The sequence below is a fragment of the Idiotropiscis lumnitzeri genome, chromosome 18 (assembly GCF_059441095.1).
Source record: "Idiotropiscis lumnitzeri isolate Australia: NSW breed Sydney's pygmy pipehorse chromosome 18, RoL_Ilum_1.0, whole genome shotgun sequence".
Taxonomy (NCBI): domain Eukaryota; kingdom Metazoa; phylum Chordata; class Actinopteri; order Syngnathiformes; family Syngnathidae; genus Idiotropiscis; species Idiotropiscis lumnitzeri.
The window spans coordinates 1,702,456-1,725,346 of NC_142408.1; the positions used below are offsets into that span (position 1 = coordinate 1,702,456).

At 42.9% G+C, this 22,891-nt stretch overlaps 1 protein-coding gene and 1 long non-coding RNA gene across 11 annotated transcripts in view; one reads left to right on the forward strand and one right to left on the reverse strand.

Moving 5' to 3' along the window:
* Positions 1 to 21,932, forward strand: part of unc5cb (unc-5 netrin receptor Cb) — a 152,411-nt gene extending 130,479 nt beyond the window's left edge. For 8 of the 10 annotated variants that reach the window (XM_088281324.1, XM_088281323.1, XM_088281325.1 and 5 more), the window contains 13 exons: positions 1,644 to 1,824; positions 3,762 to 3,929; positions 4,358 to 4,522; positions 8,079 to 8,135; positions 12,371 to 12,562; positions 13,178 to 13,540; positions 15,144 to 15,231; positions 15,329 to 15,500; positions 17,588 to 17,821; positions 18,306 to 18,455; positions 18,842 to 19,006; positions 19,656 to 19,834; positions 20,992 to 21,932. In XM_088281324.1, coding sequence (XP_088137450.1) covers positions 1,644 to 1,824; positions 3,762 to 3,929; positions 4,358 to 4,522; positions 8,079 to 8,135; positions 12,371 to 12,562; positions 13,178 to 13,540; positions 15,144 to 15,231; positions 15,329 to 15,500; positions 17,588 to 17,821; positions 18,306 to 18,455; positions 18,842 to 19,006; positions 19,656 to 19,834; positions 20,992 to 21,151 — 2,274 coding nt within the window. In that variant the 3' untranslated portion in view covers positions 21,152 to 21,932. The remainder of the gene's footprint in view (positions 1 to 1,643; positions 1,825 to 3,761; positions 3,930 to 4,357; positions 4,523 to 8,078; positions 8,136 to 12,370; positions 12,563 to 13,177; positions 13,541 to 15,143; positions 15,232 to 15,328; positions 15,501 to 17,587; positions 17,822 to 18,305; positions 18,456 to 18,841; positions 19,007 to 19,655; positions 19,835 to 20,991) is intronic. The other 2 variants (XM_088281330.1, XM_088281333.1) reach the window with 2 other exon arrangements.
* On the reverse strand, positions 9,661 to 11,471 carry LOC148318876 (uncharacterized). Its single transcript, XR_015839747.1, has 2 exons — positions 11,025 to 11,471; positions 9,661 to 10,213 (listed from the first exon to the last, which is right to left on the reverse strand). It is a non-coding gene; the product is annotated as an uncharacterized LOC148318876 (long non-coding RNA).
* Positions 21,933 to 22,891: the final 959 nt, after the last annotated feature.

A 22,891-nucleotide genomic window follows, 5' to 3' on the forward strand; every position in this document is an offset into this window, starting at 1 on the left:
AAAATACACTGAAAGTGAGACTCTGGAAGATTTAAAAAAAGTGAATACCAAAGACAGCAGAACCCGCTTGGGATGTTCAGCAGGCGCAGTCTTACAACCAAATTTACGACACAGTCCGTTTACCTCTTCCTTTGAGAGATGTCCAACAATGGTGCTTTCATTCGTTTTTTTATTCTTCCAACAATGGCCACAGTGTTATACGTTGGAAAAAATTAGAGTGAGCCCTCTCCTTGCGCCTGATACTTCATCTCATCTTTTCATAAACATCCCGCTTATCTCGACCTGCCCCGCTTGTCGTCTTATCTTGCAAACGGCGGTTTGGGGGCAATGTGCTCCCCCGCCGTGGTGGGACGCGACAATAAGCAGGAAGTCGGCGTTGCCGGGCCCCCTCATGGCTAGACTGCACTCTTTGAAGATGAGGAAATATGTGGAATCAAAGTGTCTGCAGGGTTCGCCAAAGAAAAGGGTATTTTTGTGATTTAAAGCGCAAATGTTCCCCGAGTCTGTTCAATATCAGCATCATTTGGAGAAATGAACTGGTGGGAAAAGGTTAGAAAGCTCCTCAGACTCACTTGTGGACGCTTGCAAACGACACATAGGACGAAATGTTGTCCTTGCGAGGGTTGTAACAAAAATGTTTATCTTGCAAAGGGATTACGCGCTCAAGAAGAAGCAGAAAGCCAAGAGAGCAAACTCCAGATAAATATCATGTCGTCTTCGTTTAGCTGTCTTGGGTTTTTGCTCAACATGATGTGGTTGCTCGGTTGTAATCGTTTGAATTTAATGATTCTATTTTAGTTCCTTTTTTTTAATTCAGTTAGTTTGAATTGCTTTCATAATTAATATTTTATTTGTTTGAAAATGCTTCGTTTAGTTTAGTTTTCATTAGCTTTACTATTTGTTTTATTTATTTATTTTTTTTACATGCGAGTTGGACAGAAGTGCTTTTCTTCGAAAGGGAGAATGAATCAGAACATTATTGACATCTTGTAGACTGCGTGTTGCCATGCTGGAGTTACGTAAGTCTCGTATTTTAAATCCTTTGTTCATCCTGTGCCATAGAGGATTCAATGTAGTAATATTTTTCAAATGATTTTATTGAAGGAGTAATACATTTTACATCATCAGGGTGTACTTTTTCCATTTTTATTGATATTTTGAAGATGTTCCTCAATTATAAAGAAAAATGTTACTTTGTATGTAGTACTGAACATACTTTGGAATTTGATGATGTTATTTTTTTTTTTAAACAATATTTTTGTTATTTTTAATTTCTTTTTTGTGCTTCTCTTTGGGATACGTTGTGGGATAAAGTCAAAGTTTTTGCCCCTTCCTTTTTTGTTGTGTCATGAAAACAACATTTAGTTTAATGGTTCGTTTTAAAGAGGAGTACATTATTTATTGATTATTTCTTTTTAAAGTGATGAGTTGAGTCATTTTGAAGATTCGGATCAACAGAAAGCGCCATTGAAATTTGTAATATTTTTGTAACATTTTAAAAATCTTTCAGCAAATTGTGTTCATTGTAAAATCTCCAATCTATAAAAGGAGACTTGAGAATTTTTGGGGGGGATGATGACGGTTTGTGGGCTTGTGGGAGATCCGCGCTCCACTCAATGAACGTTCTTCCGTCTGGGTCGTAGGTGGAGTGGCTGAAAAACGAGGAGGTGATCGACCCTGCCGACGACAGGAACTTCTACATCACCATCGACCATAATCTGATTATCAAACAGGCGCGGCTCTCTGACACGGCCAACTACACGTGCGTGGCCAAGAACATCGTTGCTAAGCGACGCAGCACCACTGCCACGGTCATTGTCTACGGTGAGCCGCTCTCTTGTTTATATGCTCTCACAAATGTTGGCCTTGCATGGATCGTAACAAAATGATGACTAAGCAGAGAGATATATTTTTTTGTTTAGCTTTCTCATATTTTGCTTTATAGAAGCCCGTCCAATGAAACGTTTGCTTGCATGACTTATTCAGGATGGAGTTTTGCCAAAAACGAAATGTTACCGGTTTGTTGTTGTTTTTTGGGGGAGACTGTACAATCAATTAAAACAGAAGAGAGACCTTCAACATACACGATGACCCGATGGGAACAGTCATGCAGGTGGTTGCAGCCGTCCACGCCTCAAATTATTATATACCTTTACGTGAAATAGAAAGCTTTACAATTGCTTCTTTTGTTCTTAAGTTTCAAACCATATATATATATATATATTTTTTTTTTTTTAATGTCCGCGCAACTTCTGCTAACAACCCAGGCTAAACTTAGCTCTTGCCCAGAATAAAAAAGATTTCAGTCGAGATGCATCACTTCAACATACTCCCTTGATGCCAACTTCTACTTTCCTACATTCTTAGCCATGGTCCTTTGGGGGATTCCATCCTTTAAAATCATTCTGCTCTTGAATGGAGGCGCTTTGTCACAGCGAGTGACACTCAGAGCTTCAAAAAAAAAAAAACAACAACCTCCCACAGTGTTTTCTGGAGGCACGGGGCTCCGCCCGCTGCTTCCGTCACGTCTCGCAACGTGACTGACGTCGCCGAGCTCCGCTGTGGAGTTCGACTTCAACGGCCGCTCGGGGCGATTCGACGCGACTGACACGCCATTTTGTGGCATTTTAGGGCATCACAAAAAGACCACACAAAAAATTTCAACGACTCGCTCGTGATTGGTTACACCGAAAAACAAAAGTGAATTAATGTATTCGAATTAGCCCTAAGCTATCATTCAAAAAAAAAAAAGCAAAAGATTTTCTATTTTCAAACAAAGGAATATCTTATTTGGAAGGAATTGCACCTTTCTATTTTCCATGTGTCGAAATCGGCAAGGCGCTGAACATGACATTGCCGCTGGTGTAAGAACAATGCAAGGACACACACTGTGAATTAAAGCTCGCTTGTTTAACAGCCGAAGCGCTCGACATCTCGGCGAGGATTCCCTGTCACCGACGCGGGGAAAGCGCTTTTAATCCTTGATAGGTAAACTACTGGAATGTCACAATGGTTGCACGTCTACAACATGAGACGCAGCACACACATATGCTTAATTGTGGCGTGTGTGGAAGCACCGCTAAGACTTGAAAGGAACTTTGTACTAATGTCAAAATATGTCCAAAAAAACCCGCAACGTTTCATTATGAAGTGATGGAACCCATTTTGAAGAAGAAATAAAACCGACACACTGCACACTATCCCCCCCCCAAAAAAATTCAAAGTTGCATTATTCAAAGTTAATCATTTACATGAATGTATTTTTTTTTTCCTTGGCTGATGCTCGGTGTGGAAGTCAAGGTCTCGCAGCTTTGATGTAAAATGTCAGCGGGCGGTCGCTGTGCACTGGATTTTCGCCGCCGACAAAGACGGATGAGAGAGGAACTAGAAGCATTAAGAGGAATCGGTGACTGGAAACTCGCTGCTGTCTGACCGGCGTATACTGTCCGGCTGCGTGACAAAGTGATGGGCCCACAGTGTGTGGGGGTGGGTATGGCGGGGGGGGGTAAAAAAAACAAAAGTTCTGCCCTGTGTTGCACTATCTACAGAATATAGTAGTGCCGCATATCCGTTTCTGAGATAAATGGAGATGCATCCCATCAAAAAACAACTGGAGACGTTGGAAGTCCTCAGAAAGCAGCAGCACGATTGGTGTCTCCCCGTGGCGTCTCGTTTGAAGCCTCGTTAACATTTGAGTGTTGAGGTACCACCGTATTCGGCATCGTGCTCATGGTGTATTTCCTCCCCACTTCCACTTCTAGTAAACGGAGGCTGGTCAACATGGACCGAGTGGTCGGTGTGCAACAGCCGCTGTGGGCGGGGCTACCAGAAGCGCACGCGCAGCTGCACCAATCCGGCGCCGCTCAACGGCGGCGCCATCTGCGAGGGGCAAGGCATCCAGAAGCTGCCGTGCAATCCTCTCTGTCCGGGTAAGACTTGTGTTATATTTGAGAGATGTCATTCGGGTCGCAAAGAGGTGGAAAATTGCTGGGGAATTTCGGGTACATTTCCGTGGGAAGCTAAGGAGTTGAGGTTTACAGAATAGTTGAATTATAATTGAGACCATTCACGTAACTTAGTCATGAGAAATTCAACACAATCATGCGAAATGCCATAGACGGGCTCCCAAAAGTAACATTAACATTGTGGTAGTTACAAGCGTGTAAACATTTAAGGTTAGGGACCCCAACCTTTAATTTGTAACCTTTCATTCCCAATGGAAAGTTCCCCACTTTGAAAATTCCCCGAATTTTGCAACCCCTCGACGTTTCACGTTGGCATAATTCACCCCATGGCCATTGTCAGTCACGTTTTGGGCCGTGCCGTCGCCTCACGTGTGTTGTCTGTTGTGCGGTAGTGGATGGCCTGTGGACAGAGTGGACTAAGTGGTCCACCTGTGGGACCGAGTGCACCCACTGGAGGCGGAGGGAATGCGGCGCGCCGGCACCCAAAAACGGGGGCAAGGACTGTGAGGGCATGGTTCTGCAGTCCAAGAACTGCACGGACGGCCTGTGCATGCAGAGTGAGTATCTCCAGCCGCAGTGTCGCCATCCCTCGCTCATTCTGTCTCATTTCACCCAAAACACGAGCAGCTTGTGCAACTTGTCGCGCTTTCTGCAACGTGCGGCTCGATCCCTGAGTTGAGTTCTGTGTGGCTTTCGTTGCTATTCCATTTTTTTTTCTAGTCAGTCGTGATTTCCCCAATAATTTAATTTCCTTCTTCAATTCCAATCCAGAAGTACCTCAAGTGTGGGCTCGAGTGAATTCACAGTGATTGGTTGATTTCAAGGATTTGTTTTGAGCAGATTTGGACGAGCGTACATTTCGTTTGTTGGTAACGGTACTTGAGATCTCAATTATTTTTTTGCCCCTCAATTGTTCCACAGAGCAAAAACAGTATTTAAATTTTTTTTATATGGCTTTTTCTCTGCAAACAGTCAGCCCTGATTGGTACCTTTTATTTAAAAAAAAAAAAAAGAAATCTGGAAGGAAACCAAAGGCCGCAACATGGCATGCGCTTGACCTTGCAGTTTGCGTCTCTGAAAGAGAACAATTATTGTTGGTAAAGGCTCACTCTCGCTTTCACAATCATTTGAAAGTTCACAAACAGCTCCAGGAGTTGAAAGCCTTTTCATAAATGCCGTTTTGTGTTTTTTTTGGTTTTGTTTTGTTGGGTGGGATGGTGGGTGTTTGTTGTGATTCACTCAGAAGTGTTTCCTGAGGCGATGGGTTGTTTAGAGCTCTTCTGTCTTTTATTTGAACCAAAGCCAAGCGCTTGAAACGTTTGCCAAACGTGCTGCCAACTCTCCCGATAAATACGGACATTTGCACTTGTTTGCATTCGTACGTCGGCTCAAGCGCCGACGGACTTCTAGAACCCGGTAACAGGAATTGCTGTTGCTCCGCCAAATAGTAAGCGCCTCTTTAGTAGATGCTGATTCACAATTTTCACCTTATATAAATATTGCATTACTAGAGTTGATCTTTTTTTCTTTTTTTTTTTGCTCGCCATTCACTCCATGAACTACGTCATCTTTCTTTATGACCACAAAACACACTTTCTACTACCTACCGTGACATATAGAATACTCTCTGTAGGTACTTGGTGTAAAAAGTTTGAGAACCACTTAAAACTAAAACTAAAACTAAATTAATATGAGCAATTATAAAAAAAAAAATTTGAGCAGGGTCAATTACTTTTGTTTTATTACGTTGATCTTCGTCTTTGTGCCAAGCATTAGTTGACGTTGGCATGCTTGAAGCAGAAAAGAAGCAGGCCATGATGATATAGATTTAGGATCATTCCAAGGGTTGATTTTCTTTCTTTTTTTTTTTAGTTTTCAGAGAAGCTAAGAGGGTGAAGCCACTTATGTCAATGCTAACGACCGTTTCCACTTCCCATTACGAGAAGGCTGGCATGAAGGCAATGGAAGTCGTGGAGCGCAATCTGAACTCACTGATTGACTCCCCGCAGCGATGCGTGCTGGGAGGTTTCGGACGCCACTAAATGGCCGCTCATCCTATTTTCTGTCTCTGGATCTCATTTCAACACTTTTCGTGGCAATCTGGCCCTAAAAGGGGGTGGAGAATTTGATCAAGAACGCGCTGAGGCTCTGTCGACCAAGAGTTAATGTAATCACGCGTTTGAGGCTGGATTTACGCGGCAGTGCAACGAGGCCAATTGTAATTGAATGCCTTCGTTCGTGGATTTCAACTCTACATATCCGATTGAATTTTCTCTGCGCTGTATATGAACAGTGGTTGCTTCCTGTTTGTGTAGTTTGAGCAGACGCATGCTTACAGATGCATCTCAAACCGTTTATTGTATGACTGTAGTTGAGTTACAATACAATTTTATTTCACAACAGCTGGAGCGCTTTCCATATGCCGCCATATAAATAAGCAGGTAATTAGAATACAAATTAAAACACATTAACACGTTTACAATAGATTCCAGAAGAACTGCAGAATGAGATCACGATTATTCAAACGATTCTTTTTTCAGATAAATCATAATAATCTTAAAATAATAATAATTTTTTAAAAAATGGTGTTCAATTGATCGCTCAAATTTGGAACTCAACAATGCACACTTTCGTGTATATAATAATCATATTTTACGATCATGCAATTTTTGTAATCGTTGAGTGTAATCGTAATTCTAATTGAATTTCAATTAATTGCACACACCTGCCAGCAATTATAAAGTACTGCTAATTAACCACCAGTTGACTTTGGCTGTTCTAGAAGGCTGTTGGAACTGTTCATATTTCCCTCCGAGCTTTTCGAAGCGCGTCATCCCAACAGTTTTTTTTTTTTAATTCATCCATACAAATAATACATTTTCCACTATATTCTAATTTATTGAGATGCGCCGGTGGATAAAATATGAACTAGTGCCACTTGATCCATGCAGCCTCAGACTCCGTCACTTATTATCTTTTGTCTTATGCTTCTTCTTGTTTTTCTGCGGTGACCAGTCCGGAGTCCGGCGTGTACTCCACTTTTCTCACCAAAAGTAAACTCGGATAGGCTGGCCTTCACGATTGCTGATTATCCCAACATGTGGTCCTCATCTATCACCTCATTGATTTTGCTGCTGGCCACTCGTCTTCCTGCGGCTCTCCGGCTCGCCGATAGAGACGACATTGGTTGTGTCGTCGTTTATGGAAAGCCCCTGCGAAACTGAAAATTATGTGTAGTAGTTGCACGATGCCCCGAACAGAAAGCCCTCCTCTTCCATCTTTTCTGGTATCGGCCGAGAAATCTTTCCTGTGAATTGTTAAAGTGAACACCGCGATGCCTGGACTTGTCTCTTTTGCTCGATTTGTCTCCAATAGTTTTCCTTCCTCATCTTTCAAGCTGACTTCTTACCCGCGTTTCTCATTATCGTTTTTCAAACTCACTTGGACTGGATTTACATCGCAGGTCCAAGTGACACAATTCCGATTTATTCTCAAGAGATGCAATCGCTATTATATGTCCTGGCAGCGTTGAGGGAAGAAAGTATTGGGCAGAATCATTGATACAAGAAAAATGTGGTTCCAATTTTGGAACTCAGGCTCACACCAAATGATAACGTCACCATGGTAACAAGGATATATTGATATAATACTTAAATAGACTTCAACCAGGCCTATAAATCGTGCGTGAATTTCCACCGCTGTGACAGACAGCAGCCATTTTTTGTTTCTGTCGACTATCGATGACGGTACGGCATTCCCCTCACCTGCCCCGGCTGCCTGCTTCAGTGCGAGCGCCGCCACTCTCGTCGAGCTTCTAAACCGGCTTGATGGATGGCGTCACTTCTTCACCCGAACCGCCGCGTTCCCTCAGCCGCTCGTCATCGGTCTCCATGCCGGAGAAGGGAGGGACCAAATCAAGAAAGATGGCTTCCCCTGTGTCATTTTTCCCACTCATGACTTTGTTGCTGTCTCATTTGTTGCGTTTGTTTTTCTGTTGGCTTAAATTTGATTTTCATCATCCCTCTCTCCCGCCATGTTCCAACTCCCCCCCCCCCACTCCGCCCCGCCCCTCGCCTCTCCTCTCCCGCCCATTCCTTCCCTTTCTTCCTCAAGGTTCCTTATATCAGAAGTCAGCTGAGGCTAAAGGAAAGCTTGATTTGGGAAATACATGTGAGTTCCTTATTTACTTTCATTTGTTGTTTATCATTTCCATTGTCCATGTCTTGTCTTTTCACACTCTTTTTTTCCATACTCCTCATTACCAAAACTTTCTGAAGGGCCATTCATATCATTGTCTAATGAATGGGAGGCCTTTAGCTCAAATAAATAAATAAATAAATAATTCTATCTCTCACTTTCTCTCTCAGCATTAGCACCAATGGACGGAGATATATATATATATTTTTTTGCGAGTGTAAAAGTTTGGCGTCTATTTGAGGGAGACGTTTTTACCTTTATCTACCGCGACAGTGTTTTCAGGCCCCTCCTTTTTTTAATTGAGTCCAGTGGTTATTTAAACGTGGGCCAAAATAGATGAGTGCTCCCATAACATCCACAACAAACATGAATCATAAAGCCAATTGCAGCGAAATTATGTTCCCTGCATGTAGATCAATAAAACCGCTTAAAGCGTTTTTACGCCGACAATCGGCAGCCCAATAAAAAGCGAGACGGGTGCCGAGTGCTGACCCACCGCTTGGCGAGGGGCTGCTGTTTGATTGTGTTTTTCCAAATGATGTCATTTATGCAGGAAAAAAAAGTCAATACCAAATTGTGCTATGCAGCACATTCACGCTTCCATTCGTACTCAGCTGTGACTTGTTTAAATGGGGCTTATTACGCAAAATTGACTTTCACAGCGTGTGCAAGTTGTTGGATCTCTGGAGTGCCTGCTCACACATCATCAGTGGGGTGAAACGAAACTGTCTCACCACGGTCTAAACCTTACATGACTCAGTAAATCTTTTGTAAAATACCTGAAAATGTCGACAAGCAAGCGGATCTGAAATTTGCCATATTGTGACAACACAGTGAGGCTAATTCACATAATTCCGCCCTCACGGCAAGTTTCTACGTCCATGACTTGACAGTTTCGAAGCCAAAAGCTAAGCAGAGCTGCAGTATTAGCGCAGATCAGTCGTCATGGTAACAAAATCGGTACTGCTTTGCCCACCAGACAACATTTTGTTTTTTTATAAGCTATTTCAACCTCCCTAAAATATCTGTACATTATCTCAACCGCTTCATCTTCACGAGGGTCATCAAAAATACCATAAATGACTTTTTCTACGCTTGTATTTGTATAAAAACTATTTGTGGATTTTATTTTGAATGCTGTCCTCGGTTATTCGATGAAAAACTCACCTATTTGCTGTTTTTTGTGCTCAAGCCAAAGCCCTGTCTAATATGAAAGTATTGCTTTAGTTCCATCTTGGTACCAAGGAACTGTGGAATAGTGAGGGGAGGATTAAAAACAATCATGTTTCGCCACCATCTTGTGACATGTCGGCAATAAACCTAGTTACTTAACCCCCTCGGATACACTGCCTTGGTTAGCATCCTGTACGAGAGCCGTTGAGTAATGGCTCATTTGCATAAGACAAAACAGGTTAATATCAGCGACCTTGTAAAAAAAGTTTCTTGGGGACTGCTTTCAAATATGAAAACAAAAATGGAGAATATCCTCCTTAAAGACTTGAAATTCACCATGCTGTGTCATTTTATTTTTCTCTCCACAGGATAATTACTTTTTTTAAAACATGTATTTCAGCGATTTATCCCTTATTTTGTCACAGGCCAGTGGCCTGTCTTTACCTTGTTGCTTCCCGACAAGCTCGGCATGCTGTTAGTTCATCCGGAAGTTAATTCTCATGTCTGCGTTGCCGTAATAATAATCATCATAATCCCTTTTCATTTCCACTCCTTGTACTTTTTCTGAGCGCTGACAATGGCTCATGTTCAAAGGGATGTATTCATCTAAGTGATACATTTTAATGCGTACACTTAGCAGGTTGCTGCCTTTATCATCAAAGCACGGACGGTAGATTGTTCCACTGTGGCTGGGGGGAGGTTTCGGGGAAAGGGGGGGATGCTCCATGTTAAATAACTGCAGGGAGGCTGGAGAAGTGAAATTACATTCTCCGGCTTTCATCACTCGGCTCCCCGCTCAGCTGTCGCTTACCGTCTGTGGCGGCGGAAGGATTAGGATGAGGATGATGATGTTATCCTGACACTTCAGGCTTCCGAGTCTATAAAAAGAAAAAAATATATATATAAATCCTGCATTTTTACACCTGAATTAATTGTGGATTTTAGTCATTGTGGAGTTGAGTCTGCAACGGTCATGCTGGATTTCACGTCAGTGAGAGTTTCCCCCCCCCTCATTTTTATCCTCCTTTTGTACTAGAATACTTTCTCATAGAGACAAGCAGGAGTGTGGTTCCCCTTGCTGGTCCATTTAGCCACCGTCTGTGGGCTTTTACAGCATTTGCTGCCATCTACTGGCTAATTTGCAAGCACCTTAAACAACAGCACTGTATCATATGGACTAAACTATTGGGACGTACTGTAAGAGCAGGTTTTTGTTTTTCTTATATCTCGCTTTCTATTCGCCAATTAAATGAAAGCCATGCATGATGAATAAATGCGCTATAATTAAGCATAGTGATATAGTAATTAGTAATGCATTGTGTAGAATAATCGCAGCTGTGAGTCACAGTGAAATGTTTTTCTTGCAACACACAACAGTTTTCCAATTTGTTCGTTAACAGTAGTAATAAGCGACAACTAATTCTGGTTGGTTTGTTTATTTCATCGGTTAACCATGCAGCTCCGCCATCACAAATACATTCGCGAACAATGCCGTTAGCGGTTAGCACAACATGCTAACTAGCCAAAGCGTCAGTTGCAACGTTGACCGAGAAAAAAAAAAAAAGAAAAACATTTAGCTTGTTTTATTGTTTCATGGAGCAAATTAGATGGTTATTCCACTTAACGTCAACATCACAAAAACACATCCTCACCTTCTACAACGCTAAAAAAAAAAGAAAAAAGAATTACCTCTAATCTGTCAAGCGAGTGACAGTGAAGGACACACACCAAAGAGAGACGAAGCAGTCGGCAGGCATCCATTAAAAGGTCGGATCCATAATGAGCGTTCGTCTCACTCTGGCACCCCCGTCGTCTTTGCTGGACCTTCTAATCATGGAGGTTTCACCAACTGGAAAGTGAGCAGAAATCCAGCGGCGATGAAAGTCGCTGTGAGAAACGCTGCTGATGTCGTTCCATCTTATCTGCTCTGTGTTACAACAATGTCGGCGGTTAGCCTCGGAGCCGCGACGACGCCCGACTAGCAATTGCGGAGATGAAAACGTCCATATCCATCTCCCGTCCTCAGACGTTGCGACATGGTTTCTGTCCGCCGCTCATTATCTCCAGGTCATTGTGTTTGGCTCAAGCTGCCTTTGGTACCCTTTGTTGACCACTGTGCACTGAGTGTGTGGCCAAAAAAAAAAAAAGTGTACAACCACATCATGGCTGCAATGTAGGACGCAGCGGTCAATTCAGAAGTGCGTGTTGAGGGTGCGGGACCTTTTTCAGAAGTAAATAAAAATGTCATCTTCTTGTCAGTGTGTTAAAACACACGATGAGAGTAAATGGCCTCCACGCGAAAAGTAAAGCCAGGGCTTTACTTCAGGTGACATATCCATATACAGCCTACTTCACGGGTGAACAGGCCACTTCCTATCTGGTTGCATAGCAACCAGAGACCATCTTCCTCCTCTGCAGTGAATGCCGCCCAAAAAAGTGCAGCGCGAAAGCCCCGTTATGCAGTACAATGCTTTCATATCAACGGCTTCATCTTGAATTAAACAATAGCAGCCTGCAAAATGAAGGCAAGAACAGCATATTTTGTGTTCATTTTTCCATGCTTATTAATATCCGGTTCCAACCTCACCAGGATATTAGTTTACTTTAAATGGCTTGACGTATTGACGTAACTGTTGTGAGGGTCCAAGTAGCAAGCAGTGTGAAGGTCCTCTTGGAATTTGATGATTATTTTGTATTTTGGGAAAGCGGACAATTTAGCGCTGGCACCATTTTCACTGATCGACATCAAATTGGGTGGAACACGAAGCACAAATATGTCTCACAGATTCAAAATGAAACTGGAAGACGACCATTTGGTTGAAAAAAAATGTAAATTTCTGGCAAATTCCTTGGCTTGTACAATGGCAAGGAATTTGCCAAAATGGGAAGCAGGTATCCCAGACAGATGGAAGACGCTTAATTGTGATATCCATCGCCATCTCATGTGGGCGGAGCATGTCGTCATCAATTGGTTCCTGGCCGCTTTCAGTTTTTAATGTCTTTTTTCTTCCCTCTCTCTTTGTTCCCCCCTCCAGTGGCCCCCAGCACGGACGACGTGGCCCTCTACGTGGGCATCGTCATCGCCGTCATCATGTGCCTGGTCATCTCCGTGGTCGTGGCGCTTTTCATCTACCGGAAGAACCACCGCGACTTTGACTCGGACATCCTGGACTCGTCTGCCCTCAACGGAGGCTTTCAGCCTGTCAGCATCAAGACGGCGCGTAAAGGTGCGGCCCGCCGTAACTCGCTTGTCCGCTTGCCACCCTTTCGTCATACCATGTGCCCATCTGTCCATACCTTTTAAGTACGGAAATAAGGACAAAAAGTGTTCAACTTTCCAAGCCAAATTCTTTCCTCGGGAACGTTTCACGACATTTACATGAGGTGACTGCTTGCTGCCGTTCATTTTCACTAACTTCACTTTTGAATGTCAAATGTAACTGTTAAAATGTACCATCAGCTCCACTGAAAAGAAAGCGTCTTATTAAAGAGTCATCTGTTCATTTGCACACATCTTGAAAGCAAACAAGAAGGAGTGGCGGAGCTGCATGTCTTCAGCCCAGACGAGAAACATTCATCCTTGTACCTGGCGGCTTAAACTGAGCCTTCGCGCTGCCATCTGGCACTCCCGAATCCCAGCTGTGCTTTTAGCTCCTCAGACTGAGTAATGTTGTGTTGTGGCAGACTTGACTTCCCTAATGAGTAAAAAGCCAACGAGCAAAAGCAGGCGGGCGGCTCGTCCTGCTGATTGAGGCCACCGCTTCATTTCCTCCAGGTCGTCTTTGATTTTGGCCGCCAAAGCAAATGTCGTCTTACGCTCTCGTCTTCGCTTCTCATGCCAGCCGATCTCCTCGCGGCGCCCCCCGACCTGACCTCGGCGGCCGCCATGTACCGAGGCCCCGTCTACGCCCTGCATGACGTGGCCGACAAAATCCCCATGACCAACTCCCCCCTGCTGGACCCTCTGCCCAACCTGAAGATCAAGGTGTACAATTCCTCCGGCCTGGTGACGCCGCAGGACGACCTGGGAGGCGAGTTCTCCTCCAAGCTGTCGCCCAAGTTGCCGCACTGCCTGCTGGACAACGGCGACGGCACCATCGGTCGGCGCACGCAGACACAAACGCTGCTGAGGTCCAGGGACCCCTCCTGCACCGCCGTGGGCTCCTTCAGCTCGCAAGGCGGACACCTCATTGTCCCAAACTCAGGTACATGACACATTTTTTTGTGTTTTTTTTTTTTGGAGCTTCCAATCCAATGCGTGTTTTAGCCCTGGTAGGGCACCGCGCCCGATGCTGAGGGGGCCGCGTGTGACCTTGGGGAACATGCTTTTTTTCCCACCGTACCGCAATAAAGTGTAATTGTGCATCTTCTCCAGTAGATGGCAGTGGCGCTCTCATTGCCAATCGTGTGCAGCGAGTTTTAACTCGCTTGTGTCGGTTTGTTTTGCTTCCCAACTGCCATTCGTACAACCACCAGTCGAGCAGCTCATACAATCCATCATCTGCCCCTTCACCATCCAACAACGCGAACCTTTCAAATGAGCCGCTGCGGCGTCTGTAAGCAATCAGCGTGACTCTCGGCGACCGCACTTGTGACGTTGAGTGATAGCAAAGGTGCGCCGTGTGGAGGCGACGGATCAGAAGGGCTCGCTGCTAGGCAGCGTTTCCGTGCGCTTGCTTCAAACGCGGGCCGCCTCTTTTTGACAGGCGCAGACTAAACGAGCTGAGACGTTAAAGGATACGGCGTCTCCTCCGGTTTCTCAAAGTTCTCGGCTCTTCATTTTGATTCCTGACAAATTGTTCTCAGCTGCGTTTTGCAAACGACGCCTCGTCATGTTACACAAACACAAGGGGGAGGACGGCTTTAGAGTATTTGATCTGTTCACGTGCCAAAGTTGGGGATCCTCAAACTGAGGTCCCCGTTCCCCCACGGGGTCTGCCGCGTCATATCTTTGATCATTTTCAAAGTGAAGACCAATAAAATTTCTTCTCGCTACCTTCGCTTGTGGCCAAACATCTTCTGTTATGAATTTGCATGTTCTCTTTGGGAAAAAGTCTTCTCTCTAAGGAGTCTCGGGACCTAAAAAGTTTGCAACATCATGAAGGGAGTTGTGAGTAAGAAAATACGTCTTTTAAAAGTTTCCTGCAACGATGTACCCATGGCTGATTTGTGATTACTTTGCCGGCCAGGACGAGAAGACGACTTGTCACCTTTTTTTATTTTATTTTTTTTTATTTTTGAAAAGTTCACTTCAAGGACATGGAGAAATCAATGCTCTATCAGACACGGGCGCTGTGTGTGTGTGTGTGTGTGTGTGGATGTGTTTGTGTGCCCATGAGAGAATCCTTTCAAGACCTTTTTGACAAGACATCATATGAAATCAATGTGAGATGGAAAAATGTAAATGACGCCGTGAGCAGCAATATGAGAATCCCATGACGAGGGGAGAGATCATCGATTTCTAATGAAATGTCACGTCCCTTCCACGTACGGCAAACTACATCTTATTTTACATCTCGGTGGGAACTTTCGGTTTCTATTTACTTCACATTATTGTTGATTTGTCGCTCAACGGTGCTTTGCCGTTTTCTTCATATTTCATAATATATTTTACAAAATTGAAGAATTAATACCAGAAATGGTCAAATTGTCATCGCTGAACTTTTATTCCAAAATGGCCCCACTTGTTCGCGTTTCACATCCAGACCAGAAATAGCGTGCCATTTTTGATCCCACATTTTATTAACACACCTGCTTTGTTCATTGTAAAACTCATGCAGAATATTTAAATTTGTTTGTGCATTCCAGGTGTGAGTCTGCTCATCCCGGCAGGCGCCATCCCACAGGGTCGAGTATATGAAATGTACGTGACCGTCCAGAGGAAGGAAAGCTTGAGGTCAGAAAACTCAGACACAATCCTTTGCTGTTTTTCGAACGAGACAATGGATGCTAAACATGTGCCTTCAATCCTTCCCGTGGCGCCGCCCCTCCAGGCCCTCAGTGGAAGACGGCCAAGCGGTTTTGAGCCCCGTGGTGAGCTGCGGCCCGCCGGGTGCCCTGTTAACGCGTCCCCTGGTGCTCACCATGCACCATTGCGCCGTGTCAGACGGCCAACAGGACTGGTTGATCCAGCTCAAGAGTCAGTCGCCGCAGAACGTGTGGGAGGTGAGACGAGGATGAACACACACGCATGTGACGTCGAGTAGCCACTTCTTTTTTGGAAATCCAGCACGGCTGGCTTTATACTGAAATGGTGACTTTGACCCTTTACAGGACAATTCAAAGATGACATAGCTTTCAATAAGCCATTCTCGAGCTTGAATAGCGTCCTTGCGCGCTCTAAATGAACACATCATTTTGTGTTTGTGTGCACCTGAGCCATTTTGTGTGCATTTTATTTTGCGCGCAAGCCTGCGGGCCGTGTCATTAACATTGTTGCCGAGGTGTGTTGTCAAGGGCAGCAATGCAAACTTTTTGAATATATATCTAAAAGATCCTCTTGTGTTTGCAGAGGACAGTGCCTTAAACACCTTTAAGACATTCCCTAAATGAATTACACCCTTGCGAGCGCTTGACTGGACGTGTTTATAATTGCTATACTAATAGTTGACCGCAAACTGTGATCCCAAAACACTTGAGGATCATTTCAAGCTCATCTTATAACCCTTAAAAACAAATGTCGTACCAATTATTTGCTTTTGTAAAAATAAAAAAATTGCACCAGAAGTACTCGTGTTTTTGCACATTGGGCAAATGCTCTCCGCTAACAACCCAGGCTAGACTTACAAAACTGATTTATTTATTTTTTATTTTTGGAGGGGAGGCTGGTCGGGGTGAAAGGCATTTGAATTCATTTCAATGAGGGTGACTTATGAAGAGAACCAAACTTTTTTTTTTTTTTTTTTTAGCAGCGCACATATTGTGAATGTGCGGCCTTTACGACTGACTGTGTTGCTTCTGTCGGCTCGTCATTGAACGGCGTCTCGTACGATGCTCAAGTCTTGGCACATTTGCCAATACAGCCGCCGCTGTGCGAATTTATGGGGGTGCCAGCGCGCCTCTGACATAGATGAATTACTTGGAGGTAGCCCGTATTCTTAAGGAAGTCATAACCATTGATCAAATCTCGGACCTGTCGGAAATGCAGATGCTACAGTCCAATGCGGCGCCAACGTCCTTGCTTTATGAGCTCTTTTTCTTTCCGTGGAGGGTAGAGGCGCCGTGAAATATTGCTAAGATGAATAGACGTCAAACCGACTCCACAGAAGACGCAATTTGCAAATCTACATGATATACTCCGATTTAATATAAAGGATATTTGCCTTTCCCTTATTCAGGAGTGTTATGATCATTATTGTTGTTATTGATTTGTTTTTTATTAGGGTTATATTAGTTTTAGTTTGCTCAGTTTTTTTTTTTTTTTTCTATATTGTTTTTATCCATTTTTTTTAAATTTGCTTATTAATTATTAATTTCTTAGTGTTTTTTATTTATGAAAGAAAGAAGAAAGTAGCATCGCAGCTTTCATATCGTTTACTAATATGATCAATTCTTCCTAAATTATTTAGTAAATTCTTTTAAAAAACACATTTTATTTATTTATTCACTGCCACTGAGTTTGTACGAGAATAATATCCCAATTAATTCCATCAGGATTCAGATGCCATTTATCTGCCTGTTGAACGCACACACACGTGCACACGCACATGCGCACACACACAGAGTGATGATTATTTAGTCATACAACAGAGGAAGATTTGAACTTCAGTGCTTATTTATTTTCTTTTTTTTACTCTTCTATCAGCTCAAATGAACGATCCTGGTCGGCGTTCCGGAGCAGTTAAAGAGCCGAATGATCGCCGCTGATGTGCTGCTTAAATGGCCCATCTCACAATCGAATCCTTAAATCTCTGCTCTGTCTCCGGTAATAGTCTGATTTAATGCCGCGCTGCCGATCGCATGGATTATACACAGACAGAGAGAGAGAGAGAGGGGGAAAAGATCAAGAAAAAGCAATGGAAACGGCCGCTTCTTTTATTAAGAGACAGTCTGAATGAGGTTTAAATATGCTCTACTTTTTCAACATATCAATTCTGAGAGAGAAAATGCTACTCAGCCAAGAGTTGATTTATTCTTATTATTATTATTTATTTTTTACATTAAAACTTGCCTGAGAGGAAAACAAAAATCATACGAAGCCGTATGCTGTTTTCACCCCATCACGGGAGTAACACTTGTCATCGTCTTGGCAGGACGTAGTGGTGGTGGGCGAGGAGAACTTCACCACGCCGTGCTACATCCAGATGGACGATGAGGCGTGCCACATCCTGACTGAGACTCTGGGCACATACTGCCTTGTGGGCCAGTCGCTCAGTGCGGCCACCACGAAGCGCCTCAAGCTGGCCATTTTTGGGCCGCTCACGTGCCCTGCCACCGAGTATCACATTCGGGTCTACTGCTTGGACGACACTCAGGACGCGCTTAAGGTGTGTGCGTCGTCGTATTTGTTTGGAAAAGGTTCACACGATGTTGCCTCTTTCTTTTTGTAACTACTCAACTGTGGTGTTCCTCAAGGCTCAATTTTAAGCCCAGTCCTTTTGAATTTCTCTTTGCTGCCATTGGGAGATTTTGCATAAAAAAGTTTCATTATTCAGATGATACTGTATATCGCCATGTCTCTTGACAAGACAACTTTACTTCTATTATGTCCTTTTTTTTAAGTCATGGATGGCAAGCTCAAGCAGGACAAGACTGAAAGACTGCTTATCAGTCCTGAAACGTGAAGGTCTTTGTTTGATTTGATTCAAATAGACAAAAAAAACAGAACAAACACGTACCAAAAGTTTATTTTGTCATCTGAAACAAATATTGAAACAATGTACAGAGACAAGTTTATTCATTAGTTAAATTATTCTTTGCAAACAATCCACCTTTTATGCGTGTGTGATTTTACATTTTGCATCATTTTAGGAAGTCCTCCAAATGGAGAAGCAAATGGGCGGCAAGTTATTGGACGAACCAAAGACGCTCAACTTCAGTGACAGCACACACAATTTGAGACTTTCCATTCACGATGTTCCTCACACACTGTGGAAGAGCAAGCTGCTGGCCAAGTATCAGGTACAAGAAAAAAACATGTTTTTCATTGATTTTATTTGGCCTTGATCAAATGGATTTTTAAGGGGTTTGTGTTATTCATTTTTATTTTTCCCATAAATTAGTCAACTTTTTGTGGGTCACTAAATTTTGTATCTATCTCAAGCACGCGTGTGCCAAGTTTTAAACAAGAAGGCAGCCATTTTGTGCAAATTCCAAGCCCCGTAATTTGACATATTCCTCCTGTACTTGGAAAATTCTCAAATGAGTCCCAATTGAAAGCTGGTAACCGAAAAAAGATCGGGTGTGGGATGCCAATTGGACAAGCTTTTTTTTTGCCCAAAATGTGGGCGGAGCTTGGTATCAAATTGTGATGATCAAGTTTTTTATTTTTTATTTTTATTTTGCAGGAGCTCTGTTTCCAACAAGTGTGGGACGGCTCACAGAGGAACCTCCACTGCTGCTTCACTCTGGAGCGCTTCTCCACCGCCACGGTGGACCTCACCTGCAAGATTTGCGTGCGCCAAGTGGAGGGCGAAGGTCAGATCTTTCAGCTGGACACCACGTTGTCAGAGGTAGGCGACAGCTTTCCATGCGAACAATGTGTCGTCGGGCCGAATACTCACACATCCAAAATCGGCACTTTTCGGGAGAACCCAAACACAGCATGTTACATTTTTGTATGATTACGCAAATATATTTTTATATTCCTATTTGTAAGGACAAATTCCTTGGGAGGCCTGGAATCATCACGATACTTGCTTCACAAAGTACCTCTTGGCACAAGAATAGAGCGTGAAGAATGGAGGAGCAAGTGTGTGCTTTTGTGCTTCTTTAATGACACGAATTCTATTCTATTCCATCGAGAGCGCAGGGCTGCGTTCTCGCCTTCTCTTCTGGAGACTGACGAGCAGCACTTAATCTTCCCCCAGCGCTATATAAGTCCAAATCACTCTGCCTCAATCACGAAACGGAAGGCAATGAAACGTCTCATTTTTCACCTTTTTATAGATGTCGGCTGGATTTACACCACAAGTGACACAACTCTGATGATGTTCATGCCAGACTGCTGTATTTTTTTAGCAGGTCTATTGCATTTGCCAATATTCATCTGACGGACTTCAAAGTAGCTCTTTTTAAATTCTTTTTGTTTTAGTGTGACATTAAACCCCAAAAGTTCCAAGCCACTTTATTGACACGCGCATTGGACGTTGTGCCTCGCAGGATTCGCAGAACATCGACACATCTCTGCTGGACCCGGCCAGTAACATCACCACGCTGGTGGGACCCAACGCCTTCCGCATCCCCGTCTCCATCCGCCAGAAGCTGTGCGGCAGCCTGGACGCGCCTCAGACCCGCGGCAACGACTGGAGGATGCTGGCCCACAAGCTCAACCTTGACAGGTGTGTGTGTGTGCGTTGTAGTGCCCCCTAGTGTTCAGACTGAGACTACATCTAACTGATGGTGCTTGTGTGTCTTCTGAATGGCATGACAACCACAATGATCTTGACTGATAGTGAAATCACTATTAATAAACACGGTTTTTCATTGATTTGTTGCCCACATGTGTTGACACAAAAAAACAATTCATTCAAATGTGAATTAAGGAACCGTGCCTTATTTAAGAAATCATTACTTGGAGTATTTTATGTCTCACGACAGACAGACGCATAGATAGGAAGCTTTTCTTTCAATCAAAAAGTGCCTTTGATTGGTGTGTGTGAGTGTGTGCATGCATGGGTTCCCAGCGCAGCGGGGGGCGGGGCTTATCACAAGCAGCAGCTGTGCAGCGATGAAACGCTCTGATTGGTTGGACAGCAAAAAGCAATCTGGCTTCTTCTTCAGAAATGGAACACGGCACATCAAGCAATATTTTGATGGACAAAGTCACCGCTATATTAATGCTAATGCTAATGCTAGCAAATAATGGGAAACTCCATTAACTAGTGATAACAATTGTGCCATATGGAGTCTATTTTGCTGACACACAGAAAATAATGCAGTAACTACAGTGATATATTCTTTATCCTCCGCAAAGAGCTACTCGTGGTGGTTCTGTCGAGATGAGCTGATTGGAGTTAAGATTTCTCATCAGAGAAAAATAGTTCAATTCCCCCAAATTTAAGACGGTTAAAGTCACATTTTTCATCAAAGCCGATTCTGAATCCTTAACCGAGTTTTTAAACCCTACTTTGAAACCCGCACCCTAGCTTGAAATTGTACTTTAACACCCTAAAAAAAAACCTCACCATATTTTTCAACCGGAACCATACTTTTGATAGCAAAACCCCACTTTGAAACTCAAACTCTAGTTTAAACCCTAAACCAATTTGAAACCCTAATTGGACACCAAAAGCCTACTTTGAAACTCTAACCCTAATTTGAAACCCTAAAAATTACATTGAAAGTCTAACCGTAGTATGAAACCTTGAACAAGTTTGAAACCCGAAACCTAGTTTGAAACTGCTTCAAGTTTATTAAACCCTGATGAATGAATCACACACCCAAAATGTTGTCCAGAAACTCATGTTTTTTTTTTTTTTTTCGGTTGCATGGTCAGGTATCTGAACTACTTTGCCACCAAATCCAGCCCAACGGGGGTCATCCTGGACCTTTGGGAGGCGCAGCACTTCCCAGACGGAAACCTGAGCCGCCTGGCCCAAGTCCTGGAGGAGATGGGACGCCACGACAGCCTACTCCCCGTCGGCAACGAGCACTGACGTCGTCACGGCGACCGTAAACAACAACAACACCGCAGCTCCGACGCGTACCTGAGTGGTATTCATGGAAACGGGCCTCAACTCTTTCACGAGAAACAATCCCCAGACGGATGTTGAAGAGCAAGCGTCTTGGGGTCGGGTCTCCATGGCAACCCGGGAAACGGACTCATGTTCTGTGATAGCATAGTATTTAATATGAATAATGATAATCCCATTTATGCTTTTGTTTTTGAAAGAAGCGCCAGTTTGTTGGTTTTCTAGAATTATTCTTTGCTGTCTTTCATCCAACCATTTGGCTGAAAAGAAGGTTGATGACGCGGATTTCTCTCATGATTATTTGTATGTTGTGATAACGGAGACCGGATGGAGAGGTGGATGTAATTGTATGTCATGAAAAAAAAAAACAACTCTATTTTTCTAGGACCAAATGTAAAGACTGCAGTTGCTTTTTGCCAAATAATTGACACGAGATGTGTGAAGTTCACTTGAGGCTGGTCATGAAATTCAAATGAATGATTTTCATCAATATTAGTAATATTTGTAAATGCATTTATTTTGGGGTAAAGCCGTCTATGCAAACGTTTTTTTTTCCATGTATTACGCGTCCTTATGGGGATGGATTTTTTTTTTTTTAATTTGTTGTGCGGCTTCGTGATGCTAACGTGTCTTCTGTACAAGCGAGAATCCTCACCAGGCGCTCCAGTCTCAACGCAATTGTATAAAGTGTAAGAAATGTGATTTTTAAAACTAATAATAAATTATATTTATATGCAACACTGACAACAAAACCATTGGGGAGTGTTATTGTTTGATTTTTTTGTTTTTTTTAACCACAGCCCAGCAAAGCACACCAAACTTTACTAAACTAATGGATGATTTCAAGTAATAAAAACTTAGTTCAAAAAAAGTTTGTAAAAATTATAATTTCAATGTTACAAATGCAGTACTCAAGTCTGACAGCAAGGGGGCAGCAGCGCATAGGAGAAGGACCCTTTTTTTGTTTTGTTATGCAAAACGTCCGTAATTAATGACGATTTATCGCATTTTTTTCTACTACTATTTTCTTGTGAAGCTTTTAACTTTGTATTTACTTGAATAACATCTTGAAATTAATGTAAAATGACCGAATGTGAAGTGTATTTTCAATCAAAGACCTATGAAGAATTGTTCTTATAGCTTTCGTTGATCCTTGAATATGATCGAAATGGAGTCATCTTTACGGGCATTTTCTTCGAAACATTTCTCAAAACTTTTCCAGCACGCTCAACACTCCAGCAGTGTTGGTTTTGCAAGACCAAGTGGTAACTTAAGCAGGGTGTTCTGTTCGAAGATGAAGATGTACAGCTAATATGGTAGAGTGTTTGAATTTGGCTTTGCAAGACATGCGAATTAATTTCTGAAGTAAATAAAAGAGTTAACTAAGTATTTAATTGCGTAAATTAAAAAAAGAAATCTCGAGTTAACGCTTTCATTTTACAGCCCTAATATATGGATGTATATAAATCATGCATCACATCAAATGTGTTTAGTTCATGACATTGTATTATTTTTCCCCAAAAAAATAATTGAATTAGCCTTGCAATGCTAACTAAGATGATAAATAGCTCATGTTTACAAATATGAGTGGTGACAGATTTCTAATTAGCGTTTTTGTTCTTTGCTCTTGTCCAATCACAATATATCCAGATTAAATACATGTATTGATGAACCCCAAAAAGCAAAAATTCAGCATTGTGTTTT